The 14,648-nt window shown below is 34.7% G+C and overlaps 1 protein-coding gene across 3 annotated transcripts in view; it reads right to left on the minus strand.

The window, feature by feature from the left end:
• KIAA0825 (KIAA0825 ortholog) overlaps positions 1 to 14,648 on the minus strand; it is a 247,989-nt gene that overhangs the window by 97,461 nt on the left and 135,880 nt on the right. For all 3 annotated transcript variants that reach the window (XM_057398372.1, XM_057398374.1, XM_057398373.1), the window contains one exon: positions 11,357 to 11,451. In XM_057398372.1, coding sequence (XP_057254355.1) covers positions 11,357 to 11,451 — 95 coding nt within the window. The remainder of the gene's footprint in view (positions 1 to 11,356; positions 11,452 to 14,648) is intronic.

Consider the following 14,648-nt stretch of genomic DNA (forward strand, 5'->3'; position numbering starts at 1 on the left):
TTATTGTGAACAGGGAGCTTGTGCTTCTGAGACCACACTAGGGGGTTGTGGAAGGTGAAAGCTGGCGAACATGTTTCAGCTTGTGGCTATAATATGAAACAACTAGAAAAATGACAATTGTATTAAGCATCAATTCACTTAATGAATGGCGTATATGCTTATCAGATGTTCTGTGATCACCATGAAAGCCCCTTGGTCTCTGGATGAGTTTAAGGTGCTGACTATGACTTAATGAAAGTAATAAATAACCTGTGCCTGGCCTACTGGGGAAGTACCTTTCCCTCTGTGAATTGCAGATGATTCAGTGCAGCAGAGACATGCTAAAGAAGAATCTCTTTTTTTTTAAAAAAAAAAAAAAGAAATAAATTAAGGAACATCTACCAGATTAGATTTATTTCTATACATGGGGCAATCACAGTATCTGTTTATCAGCATGCAAAGAATCAACAACCATATTACTATATTAATGGAAAGTCAGCTTACATTTGAAATTGTGGCTTATTACTTTTGAAACAGAATGCCTGTGAGGTCACTGTCATATATGTCTTCTCCAAATTAGTGTATTTACTATTCAAATACTATTGGTTCTTATTGCTAAAATTGTGAAAATATTGTACAAAAATTCTTACACAACAACCATTTTTCCCTGAGCTATGCAAGAGAACAATAAATTGTGTATGCACCAACTTTGAGACTAGTAAGTACTTTAAATGCTGTTTCTACAGTATGATCTGACAGTCACTCCATATGAAACAGTTAATGAAGCAATGTTGAAAATATGATTGAAATAAAAAATAAATTTACTTTTTAACAGAAGCTTAGCATTTTTAAAGATTTCTTTCGTATTGGAAAGACAGTAAGAAAGCCTTTGATTTTCTATATACCATTTAGAGAAGTTTAACTATTTATCACATAAATGCTTTCAGTTTTTATCCATTTTACCCATGCAATTATCCCAAAAGAAGTCATTGTATTTTTTTATCGATAATTTCATTAACACTTTAGTGGGAAGAGTTTGGTTGTACTTAACTTCAGCTGTAACAGTCTTTATTAGTACAATAAAAGGGACCATTTTTTATTATTCTAGAAGGTGTTTTTTTGTAAGGGGTGTTTAATTACAGAGTTAAAGCAACAGCAGAAAGTTAATGGGCTATAATCTAAAAAATACAGGCAATAATCTACAGTCAAACCTGAAACAAAATACAATTCTCCTGATCCCAATAGAAAATCTATTTTAAAATACACTGCCATTAAAACGAAATTACAACAGTTCTGTCTAAAATGGGTGACATGACATGACAGCTGTATATACTTTAACAAGCCCTCCAATAACAAGCAGTAGTACTACACTGAGTAGTCAGATAAAATGTTACAGATATAACTTAAAGACAGATATATCCAAATATCTGCTTACTGAGCCTTGTAAAGGCAAAGCAGATATCACTTTTGATATATCACTATTATAATACCTTATTACTTCAATATATGCAGCACTATTGCTTCCTTGCCTTTTGTGTGCATTACAGTGTTGCTCAGCCAGCAGGCATTATACTCATATATTGACTTAAACTGGGTAAGACCAAAGTAAATTTACAAATGGCAATCCAGGCTGAAAACAGTAGAGAAAATGGACTGCAAATTAAAATTAATTTCAAGATATGAAGTTAAAAACTGAGACAGATGTGCTAAAAAGGGAAACAGAAGATCAGACTACTTAACTGAAGAAATTCCTCATCTCAGATGAAGGTGGACACTGTTCTCATCATTTTTAATATCTTGAGCACCCATAGTTGGAAAAAGATGAGAAAAAGGAAAGTAAGGAATTAGCAAATACAAAAACTCAAGCAAATTCATATTCATTGCTCTTTGACAGAGTAAAATTAATTTTTATCTATTGGGAGTATATCAATTTAAGGATAATCTGGGGAAAAAAAATAATGGGGAGATATAAGACCTCTGACTAGACTCTCCTTCATTCCAGGGGAACCACAGAAGGAAGAATTGATGTGGAAAAATCATATGGAGATTTCATTCTTTGGCTTCTTATTATGGGGTTTTCCCATCAGTACAGGTGAAAAATGCAGTTCAGGTTGATTAAATAATAAAAACTTCATTTCATTTTAAACATTTTATTACTGTCTATGTTGCAGCATGAGAGCATAACTGAACCTTTGTTCCAGATAGTTTTTGTGCTAGAGGAAAGGACTGGAAAATCATGAAGAAAATGACCACTCATTTATGTGCAGAAAATCCCTGTATTAATTTTTTTTGCATTTACTTCATGTGTACAAAAATGTACAATGCTATGTACACTTAGCACGGCAATCAAAACTTCATGTCCGTTTAATGAACTTCTTATTGTATTAAAATGACCAAAAGATGAAAACAGTATCATGTTTTTCTTTTGTTCCCTAAAGTGACTAGTATTTCTTCAAAACCAAACATTTTGCTTAGAAAAAACCCACAACAAAACCAATCAACAATGAAAATGTGATAGGGTTGTGTTTCTAAACTAACATAGAAAGACAAAAGTTCAATAATGTTTTTAGATGTGTCTAGTTTAGCAGTTTCATGTGTTGGATGTGACTTTCACAGTCTGTTGGCAGTTTGCAGGAAAGCCATCACACCTGTGACTTGGCTGTTGATTAATGAGTCTTTCAATTCATCACTACCATCTGAAGAAGGGCCGTGGCCTTTCTAAGCTTCACTGGTTTATTCACCTTCAACTGTAGTCCTACCAAGGTATCTTCCATAAAGAAAATCACACCTGGTTAAGACTAACGAAAAACTCAATATGTCATTTTCTAGACAAGTCAAAAAGCATGTAAAATTAGACAAAAGATGTATTCAAGCAACATGAATGCAGTTTTGTCATAACCTGTCAATCTAAAGACTAACATGAAAAAGCTCTCTTCAATGACATCTTCCAGTGTCAACTATTAGAATGACAATTCACTCTCTGCTACATGATGCAGGATGCATAATGGTTTCCCACTCTTTACAAAGGCTAAATTTTGTTGTTAGATCTCAGAAGGAAGTTTACGGGGAAAAAAACAAAACAAAACAAAAACAAACCAATAACCAACACAAATCAACACAACAAACAGTTTTTCTGGGCCAGAGTATCAGTCAGCATCAGAAATCCCCAGTTCACAGAGTCCATGTAGATTTTAAATTGACTACTTGCCACTCATCACAGACCCACTAAGAGCAAATAGGAAATGATGTGGCTCTGCTGAATCTTCAAAACTGTATCACGATTCTAAAACTTCCAAGGCCTGTTTGACTTTGACAGCTGGGCCTGGGGAAAAGGCAATGAGATATCTGTGACTTATCATCCTTTCCTAAGCAATTAGCTATTGAATCAGGTTGAGCCAGAGGAAATTCAGTAGCAAAGACATGTGGAAAAGCTAGTAACATGTGAGAAAGCTGTAGCGCTGAGAGAGTGATTACAGGTAGAAAGGTCTGTGATCTACACAATAGCAGCCAGCAGTCCTTACTTACCAGTACTTACTTTGTGGTAGAACAACAACTGTTTTAAGGATGAAAGAAAGTATACAGTTGTTCTCCATCTCTTCTGCAAGGTAATTCAAATTAGCTAAGCAATTAACTGTTAACTAAAATTCAGCCACCTCCCCTTTATTGCCACCCAGGGCTGTGCACATAAACAGTTCCCACATACCAACTACTATATGGTACCTTCGCCTCTTAAAATTTTAGTCAAAAGAGCTAGGTTCTACTCCTGGCTTTGCTACAGACTAATTTTGCAGTGTAGAAGAAACCTTAAAAATGACTTGCAGGACCAAATTTTCCATCTGTTTAACTCTAATATTAATACTTCCCCCTCTACCTTACAAGGGATTTGCATGTCTCAACTCTTCACAGCTTGAAAAGAAATTGAGATCCCTGTATGGAAATTGAATTACTCTGCATTACTACGACTTTGTTGAAAATCCCTCAACTGAAAGAAGCAGAATAAAGAAACAATGGGTTGGTGGGCAAAACAGACTTTTAGCTTGTTGGTTTGTGTCCCATAGCCTTTTGTAGGGGGATCAAAAAGCCTATAGATAGGATGAATAGCTAAGCCATTGAGTACAGTTGGAGTAGTCAGTACTCTGCATGCATTAATACACATTTACAGGTTTTGTACATATTTATGATCACTATGTATCTATTAAAAAAGAAAACATGGATCAGAAAAGCTCAGAAAAAGGAAGAAGAAAAGAACAGATAGGAAAACAAATATGATTTTCTCCACTAAGAATCCTGAGTGAGCAACAGGATGTGAGAAAGTTGAAAGGAAGGGAAATTATCTGCAGATGAAAGGAAGTATCTATTTTTAAGGAAAGTCAGTGATGTCAAGGGAAGCCAGTCACCAGGTTAATTGCATAATGACATAAAATGTTGAAGTGTCACACTTCCAAATAATGATTTGTGGTTACACTATACAAAAATATCTAGTTATGAAGAAAAGAGATAGACCTTAAAAAAAAAAAAGTGAATCTCAACAATAAATATATATATGTGCATTGTTAACACTAATATATTTGCATTCATTTAGGATTTTTTCCAATTTTTTTAATATATTTTCAAAATATATGAAAGGAAATAAATGTGGGCAAATGTTACCTTATTTTAAATGGGGAAACCAAGATACAATGAGACATTATTATTAGAATGGGGATTAGCTCACCAGCCAACACTCTAGCCAATAAGCTGTGCTTAATGCACTTTTAAATGCAAAATATGTATCAGCAATACTTTTTTTTCTTTTCTTTTTCTAGAGGCCAGGTTTGAGCATTGGAAACAGCATCAAACTAAAATGAAACCTTATTTAAACAATTTTATATTTATTACTTCAAAGAGAGCTGCTAAGTACATATTTCCATACCCTATGCAGGCAAAGGCTTCATCATAAAGGACTTCTAAGTATTAAAAAGGAGCTCACATAAGTAAGGTCACTGGAATGTGGCAGTCCCTTCCTTTTTAGCATCTTTTGTTGGAGATTTTTGTTGGACAATATTGTTTTATTCATAGGATTCATCAACATGTTTGTAGGAAAGAGAGACTGCTAACAACTAGGAAAGTCTAAAGCATACTGCATATAGGAAGTCTCACCTTTAGCCTCACTTAACTTGTGAAATTCATGCTACAACTGTATACATAATAGTGGCTGAAGTGGCATTCAAACAGTATGTAATACAGGCTACTGTCTTCCCTCTTGCTCACTGATCTATGTTCTGCCACCAGTGCTTTAAAACTACCAGGCAGGGAACTAAGCCTACTTCTGACAGATCCTTTAAGGTCAGAGTACAGTTTCATTAGCTATGTCAGCAGAGGATAAGCAGATGGGAGATAATCCTTATGCTGACAGATGTGACATATACCTTATTATTGACCAACTCACTTATGGAAAAGGGTCCTTGCTTATCCAGAAAGGTCAAAATCATATTTTCCTCAAAATTAGTGGCTTTTGTTCCTTTTTTTTTTTTTTTTTTTTTTTTTTTTTTGTGTACATCTAGCATTAGGATTTAAACTTGATGCTATGATCAGCCAAGAGACATGCAATAATGGATTAATACCATTCACCTGCATCTTTTGACACAGGAACAATGGGATACTACCTTTCACAGCCTCCCATGAATTTTAGAAAGCCGACTCTCACATGCATTATAAAGGCATCCATTATAATCCCACCAAGCCAGTGGTGATTACTGTAGTATTAATGGCATCTCAGTTCTTCACCACCACATCGTTAATGGCTGTAGCTGCAACAGCAATATGGATTTCCAATATCCAGCAATTTGGACACAAAGGGTCTAGGAGCATTTGCAGATCCAAAGATAGATTGACTAACACATCGGAAAGTACACTAGACCTAACACTGGCATCATCTGCCAAGCAGATACGGTCTTTATTTTGGCATTATGCCAGTAACTGCTCTTCCACCATTCATGTCTTCTAAGAAGCCAATTGTTACAGAAGTTCCTATTTTTTCATATCTGGGGTATTTTCACTTATTTCTCAGACTTGGGCTTTTGTAGAGTTGCATAAAAAGAAAATCTTCCAGACAGCAAAGCACATACAGTTTGCTGACATTCTTTTCAATTTCAAAACTACATAATACATTTTTCCATGTGTTGATAAACTGGATTTTAAAAGAGCATTTTCTGGATATCTAGATAATCAACAACACAATGAATATAAACATTTTCTATAAATAGTTCACCATATGGCTACCATTTTCAACAGATGGTGTCTGTGTATCCACTAAAATATACAAAAGCTATGCATATTTTGCTCTGCAATCATTCAAAATTCTAAACACGAATTGTTTACTTAATTTCAGTTTTATTAAACTTAATCAGTGGCAAAATATGTAATTTTATCACCTAACTCTAGTATGGGGAATGAATGCCACCACTACATTAAATTTATTTGCAAAAGGAAAATAGACAGTCCTCACCCAATAAATTCAAAAAGGATTTCAAAAAAAGAGAGACAGTAGGTCCAACATCAGCTTCCACATCATAAAGGGATCTTCTCATCTTGGGGCTGACAAGAATAGTCTTTACCTTCCTATTCCTAAAAAGCAGTTTCAATTGCAAATAGCCCAGTAGGTTCTCAGACAGAATGCAGTCTGGACAATGTTAAGAAAAATACTGGAGTCTGAAGAATGCGAGAGTTTGTGTGTATTTTGCAGCAAACATTACTAGAAAGCCTAGATATATTATCCAGTTTTAGTAGAAAACAAACTTACTAATTTTTAGTAGTTTCCTTAAAGCCAATATATAAACAATTTCAGGTTTTATACTCCGCTTTGAGAAGCTGCTGGGCAGCTCCAGGAACACTTGACTGGAAGTAAACAACTTGTCTAACCTGTTTCAGCTTAAAACTAATTAAGCTCATATCACTGTGCAAACACTTTCTGGAAAACTGCTCCTGAGATACACTGGTTTATCTGTTGGAAATGATCTTCTAATTTCCAGTCTGGATGTTTTTCATGACATTTCTTACTTGAACAAATACTGGTTTTAACTTTCATAATTTCTCTAAATTGGTACTATGTCTCATCTGATGCACTTACAGTAAATCAACACATTCCCCTCTCAGTTATTAAGTAAGTTGTTATGTTTCCTGTTCTTAAGATCTATACCTGGTGTCACTGGCTTTGCCAGTCATGAGTTCTGTTCCTCTAGCTCCCAGAGTGCTCCTGCTCGCACACACAACTCCACATCATTCCAACCAAATCACTACTTAATGCCCTGCGCTGGCACCAGTGCTCTGTGAAACTTCCCTCAGAGCAAAAGAGGAAACCCTGGATGCTCCTCCTTAGAACACCAAATTACTGCGATATTGGAGAACGGCTTCATATGTTACAAAAAAGGCCTTGGCTGTTTCTCACAATTACAGTGAATGGAATGCAATTATTCTCTACAGTAATGTATTCAGTACACTTGGAGGTCCTGCCGAACTGTGGAAGGAAGGTTACATCTCAAAAGCCAGCAAAACATTATTATAACTATGTACGCGTCGCTGAGATACTTCTCTGAAAATAAGTGATCAGAAAGTATTTAACTTATGTATCAGCATAAAAAAGAGTACATAAACAAGAAGAGTAATGTCTGGTGCTGTGCTTTGGTTTTGTGCCTGCTGAGCGGTGCTTGTACAGCACCAAGGCCTTTTTTTTTTCCCCACTCTCCCCACCCAGCAAGTGGGCTAGGGGTTCGCAAGGAGCTGGGAGGTGGCACAGCCAGGACAGCTGACCCACAATGACAATGATATAGTCCATTTCACAGAGTGTTATGTGCATCAGTAAAAGCTGGGGAAAGGAGGAGGAAGCATGGACTTTTTGTGATCATGGCATTTGCCTTGCCTAGTAACCACTGTGTGAGATGCCCTGATTTCCAGGAAGCGGCTGGGCATCTGCCTGCTGACGGGAAGCACTGAATGAATTTCTTGTTGTGCTGTTTGTGCACACAGCTTTGCTTCATTTATTAAATTGTCTTTCTCTGAACCTGTTGAGTTTTCTCACCTTTGTTCTTCCAAGTTCTCTCCCCCAACCCATTGTGCTGGGAGTGAGCGATCAGCTATACGGACACTTAGCTGCTGGCTGGGATCAACTCACCACAGTTAATAAAGTATTTTCAAATATGATAATATGCACATAGATAGTGGCCAGAGAGTTAAAAAGAAGAGATAATAGTTGATAAAATAGTTGATTAAATTGCGAAACAATTTCAACAGGCTGATTTAGCCAGACAATAACAATTTTTCCTTTATGACAGGGAAAGGATTAAAAGTTGAGATACATGTGAAATAAACAATAATTAAATGCACATGGTTTTCTTGCCTTCATATATGTATTATAGCTATGAAACTCCTATTTGGTACTGCAATATCTAAGAATGTACAAGTAAGTGCCAATATTTGACAAATCAGCATATATCTGTGCAAGAACGCAGGACATTTTTAAAACCTTGGGTAGATCAGGTACTATAATTTAGCTGAGTGTTAATGGACTTGTTATTAAAAGATTATTTCAAGTATAATTGAAAAGTATGTTTTAACTTTTATTCTTGCAGCTCCAACTATACATAAAAAGAAATAAAAATAATCAGAAGTTAAACTAGAAAGGAATCTATCTATAGATCCCTTTTCTTCCTGTAAGGAAAGCTTCACAGATTCTAAAGGTATGAACTGTAAATAGGGATGAACATTAAGTTTTCTACATTACTGCTTACTGGTCAACTTTATTAGGCTTCTCCTGATAATGTTCCATATTTGATAGCTTTGAAATAAAATAATATCATTAACCATCTACATTGCTCATCTGAAAAATGTCCTGAATGCTTTTGCTTTGAGGATGATAGGAATGGACGGATTAGATTCATATGTGCAAGTGGACCCAACAGTGAGTAGTATACAACAATACATTGCCTTTTTAACCAGTCTTAAAAAGTCTTTTACTTTCCCCTAACCACCAACCAATTAATTTGCCTACCACTTGCTGGCTCTGGGACAATGCTCCCATAACCCCCTCCCACCTAACTCAGTCATTAACTAGGTTAGGGGAGCATCTCCCTTGTAAATGAGTCCCCTAAGCATTGTTACTCTTTTTCCACCAAAGAGAGAGCAGAGCATACTTATTTTACTTCATACGCAACAGACAGCATTTCTCTTTAAATGTAATACATAATACATTAATTTTTATATCTTATTATATAAATAAAATCAAATAGACCCAAATATCACTGTGAATAGGTAAAAATATTTTTGCCTACACAGAAGTAACAGATAAGTGAAAGCTTTAGCATGTGTTAAAGAAAGGATCAATTAAAGTATTCTGGCACTCCACTTTATAAACTGATGATTCTGACTCTTTTTAAAAACTACTACTGTTACTGTCCTTAGTTTTGTTTGACACATCTCAGAAGGCAAATAGTAGAAACAGAAGACGTCCATCATAAACAAGAGGTCAAAATAATCAGACACCCATTCAGCTTGAACCTTAATTCGGGAGATTTATCCAATTTTAAGAAGCATGGAGAATCACCTAAGGACAGGGCTCGAGTTACTGCAAAGCTTGATTAGCCATAAGACCAGCTAGAATTGGCCTATCCAGTTGGAAAGCATGAGCAGACATACTTAAGCTGTGCTAAAAAGGAAGTCACCTAAACACAAGCTGTGTTGGAGACACTGGTCATTATGACAGATACTAGATTAGCAGCTCTACTTTATGATTGCAATGGGTTGAAATGATCTGTTGGTAGAGTGGTTTCAATAATAAATCCATGAGCTAATCATTAATGGCTTGCATAACGTCACTTCTAGATTAGAATTTCCATATCACGTAGAAGGGCAATGAATGGAGATATTTTCAAATTAGAAAGGATGATGACAATTATTGAGTAAAAAACAATAAATAAATAAATAAATAGCAACAATAGATGATATGAGAAATGCCTGAAATACAGAGAAGTACAGAGAAAGCATATACATGACTTCTTTCAAAACTCTATAAAGAGATCAAATGAAAAAATAAATGTTTCAGTACAACAGAGGAGATGAAACAGCCACAGAAAATGTTTCTTCTGCAAATCATAGCAGTACTCTTTGCTCCCTTTGATTCATAGCGATGACATCAACAAGAAGGGAAAATTCAAGAACCATCTTGAATCTAAGACTTTCTATGAGCGTATTTTTTAAAAGGGCAAACCACTTTATTTCTAATGAAGGCCAAGCGTAAGCATTCAGCAGAACTATCAGGGTAAGGAAAAAAAAACACCACACAGTACTGAATTGTCTGCCATTTAACACAGAAGTCACCATACTGGTACAGACCAGAAAGGCCATGAGGACCCACAGTCCATTTGGTAGTGGGCAACAGAAGACACAAGAACTGAATGGCACATTTTCAACAGCATTACCTTTTGGGCAATTGCATCAAGATTTTGGAAGACAATAGTTTGGGTGGGGAAAGAATTAATCATAGCAAAATTAAGAAAGATGACTAGAAATAGACTGTACAAATATTTTATATATGAAATGAAGACTTAAATGTTTAAGACTGCCAGCAACAAATTGAGAAAAAAAGCATAAAAATACCCATAAAAACATTTTTTACATACAAATTCTCACACTTTTGAAACTGTCACTCTAATTTCTAAATAAAGAAACGTTTCAGTTTAAAAGATGAGTGATATGACCATATTAGATATCACCAGGAGGATTCAGAATTAAGAATGGAATGTTAAACTTTTTTGCAAGATACAAGTTTTCCAGTTTTCACAAGGATATAAGTGGCAAACATTTAGAAATTTTTTTTCCACCTACAATTTTCTGAATTAAATGAGTATCAATTCAGCACCAAATATTGCTGCTTATCAATTAAGCAGTTACATTTTACAAGTAACAGAATGTTAAAATGTTAAAATAATTTAAATTAGTTAAAAACTATTAAGGAAACACTTTCTATTTCTAGCTACACCTGTCATGCCCTCAGTTGAAGATTCATTGCCACTTCAGTAAACATCCTTTAAGTTCTGTGCTATACAGCTGATATCTGCCTGTGCAGTATAGGTTTGCAAAGGTTACTAATTTCTGTTAAAAGCACTATCTAAGTGCAATATCAACATATATTCAGGTCTCAGACAGAAGGAACATACTAGGTACCTCAAAATTGGAACTGAAAACTGTCTTTCTATGGATCAAATAGACTAGACAAAAAGTATCTCTATTTAAAAAATCAATATTAAAAATAAATATTTAATTTCACCAGTAAAATCTATTTGTATTGAGTATTACAAAGTTAAAAAGAAAAATAGGGAAGTGCAATTATTTGCCAGATAATTACCTGTGTGCCAGCAGCATCCTGAAGGTCATCTGATTCAGTCCCAAATAACTTGGCAGCAACTTTGACCAATCCCAGTTCCATTCAGTAATGGTTGACTGTTGATACATTGCAAGAAGCTATTGTTAGTTATTAATCCATGTTAATATGATCAGTAAATTAAAGCCCCAGCTGTGATACACTAACCAAGAAGGAGGGGGGTCTAGAACAAGGACTTAGACAGATGATATCAATCATATCCACAGAAGATATTTTTTATTCCAATAAGACAGCAATTAATTTATAAATCGATTTGGGGATGTAGCCATTATTTATAAAAAGATACATCAATTTTTGAACTGTTATTTCTCCAGCTGTTAATGGCATTCTGCCCAACTACTTTGAGAGCTTGACTCTTTGTTTGAAAAGCAAAATAATTTCAACTTTTTATGTAACAGCAATTTACATTTTCTGCTGTCAGCAAAAAGTTTGTCATGAAAAACTTGGTATAGCTAGAATTCAAAATGTAACCTCTATTGCAATTAGAGTGATGGTTTACTCATCTATTGTTTTGTAAAGCACTCCAGCCACCAGATGGTTATTATAAACAGCAGCAAGTCTAGACAATATGAACAAATATAACTCCATATTGCTTATTTATTAAATAAAATCAATCTACAATAATGCTGGGCTGACAAAATACCACACACAACATTCTTATATTTACCAAACAGTAACTCCTTTTGCATATTATTGATTTTCATCAGTAATGGTCAAGTAGTGACTAGAATTCAACATACTTTGTAGGAAACAATTAAAAAAATTATTTCTGTAACACTAAACCAGAACTGAGTATTTTAAGGAAAAAAAAAAAAAAGAAAAAGTCAAAACAATGGAAATAAATCTAAATTAAAAATTGTATCTTGCAGTCTCATTTTACAGACAGCACTTATTCTTCTGGAAGAGCAGAATCAGTGCAATCCTTCCATTTTTATTTTATTCCCTTCCTTTTTAATTTAATTTTCCCCTTAATCCTCATCTTTGGAGTGCACGTAAAAGTAATGTAGAAAAATAAAGATGAAATACATAATAAGAAAGAAAGACAAGGGTGGCTAAAGAAGGAATAATATAGTGCGAAAGTGGAAAGTGAATGATGAATTAACAGTGAACATCTGATAAAAAAGAAATAAGGGGAAAAAAATCAACTGAGAGAACAGTGGGGAAGAGCAACATTGGGGAGAAAACAGGCAACTGCTCTATACACTACACTGAATTAAAATTAGGTAAATAAATACGGAGGACATATTTGTAAAATCAAGAGGGATAAAAAGGAAAAGCTAGACAAGCAGTAGTAACAGTCATAAAAGCAAATATGAAAATTTGTAAGTATACCAGACAAAAAATTCAGTCCACCAGACTGATTTGTTCTGTGATAGAAAAAAAAAAAAAAAAGAAAGGCAGTTTAAAAAAGTCACTTCAAGAAAGGAAAATAATTTCTTTGCAGCATTATTCTTTGTTGATACTGTTGAGGTGTTGTATGGCCTAGACTTAATCTTATTAGACAATAGAGGAGCAGCAGCACTGGCAGAGACTGAGGTGTCAGGAAAAATCGATAAAATCAAGAGCAACAAGTTACTGGGACCAGATGGTGATTATTCAAGTTTTTTGCAGGAATGTAAGAATGAAGTGGCTGAACTGTTAACAGAAATGACACACTTCCTAGAACCAGCTACTGAATTATAGAGCTGGAAGGTAAGAAATTCATAAATTATTAATAAAAAATGCTAGAGTTGATCTCAGAATAGAGGTTCAGTGGCCTTTGTTTTAGGAGCAATAAAATTCATAGAAATTATGATTAAGTATCTTGCTAAATTTGACATGAAAAGGACAAATTAGCCAAACTTCAGAAGAGAAATGTCAACCACCCTAATGTATTGCAATTTTTCCATATACCAAAACCAATGCATGGAATGTTTAGTATGAATTATGTTTCATAAAGCTTTTGAAAAAATTCAGATATCTTCTACTGAGAAAGCTCTTCTGAGAGAAAAGTTTTAAGAAGCAATACATAATTAACTCATAGGCAAAGCATGTTGTGAAACCAGTAGGGTGTTGGCACTTAGAATATATAAAAGAATAAAACGTAGGTTGACGTATTAAAAACACACCTAGTTGCAATAAAGAAATATGAATAAATTAACCATGGATTATAAACTCCTAGGCTTCATGGGAGTTGCCAACCAGTAACAAATGAATTTAGAAAGAAATATATCCTTTGAGAAGTGCAATTGTTTCCTGCCAGTACTCTGGCATCTTCTACAGGCAATGGTAATGGTCTTCACAGGAAAACAGACACTGAGCTATTCTGACCAATATGTTATAAATAGACAGTTTCAAGTCACTAAATAAATGTGTGTTTTTATGGTAAGGGAACTAAATTATTTAAGAATATTATTTAGGTTAGGAAATAAGTCTGTCACTGTCAACAACAGGACTGGCACATGGTACTTTAAGATTGATGATATACTCTTTTTTTCTTTTAATTTTAGGATATGTTTCCATATTCAGATCATAGACATTGTGCCAAAAGTTTACAAAATCCAAAGCAATTCAATATGAACTATTTCTTGTCATCTGTTGATTAACAGAGCACTGCAAACCTGTCAAGTAGCAGAGGAATTCTGCCCTGAGTTGTCACTACTTGAAGGTCTTATTCTGCCACACTATTAATGAATTGACAGTTGAGGCATGGTAAAATACTTTCTGCATTTCAGATTGGAATAACTGATTCTGTAGCCAAATAAATCATACCAATTTAAGCTTTACATAAAGCGAAAATAGAAATTATGTGTTTTTTTTAAAAGGTAAATTTAAAGCATATTCCCCTGGAGTGAGAAGTCTTGTGAGACTGGTATTAATCTACTTTTTCAGGATATTAACACTTCTATTGCAACTTGTCAATGATTAAGCATTCATTAAACAAGTGAGGAAAAAACCACCCACCAAAAAAAAAACCATACCCCCAAAACAATACATTTTACAGCAATACTATTTTGAAATATTTCAAACTGCTTAGAAATAGCCATAAATGTTCAAAACTGGGAAAGAAGATTATGTAATTTCAAAGTTTAGAATCATAGAATCATAGAATAGTTAGGGTTGGAAAAGACCTTCAGATCATCTAGTTCCAACCTCCCTGCCATGGGCAGGGACACCTCCCATGAAAGCATTCACCCTCTGTCACACTCTGCCAGGGATGGAGCATCCACAACTTCCCTGGGCAACCCATTCCAGTGCCTCACCACCCTCACAGTAA

Source organism: Pezoporus wallicus, unplaced genomic scaffold (assembly GCF_028554395.1).
Source record: "Pezoporus wallicus isolate ANWC-B61680 ecotype Strahan unplaced genomic scaffold, APGP_CSIRO_Pwel_v1 contig_6580, whole genome shotgun sequence".
NCBI classification, from domain to species: domain Eukaryota; kingdom Metazoa; phylum Chordata; class Aves; order Psittaciformes; family Psittacidae; genus Pezoporus; species Pezoporus wallicus.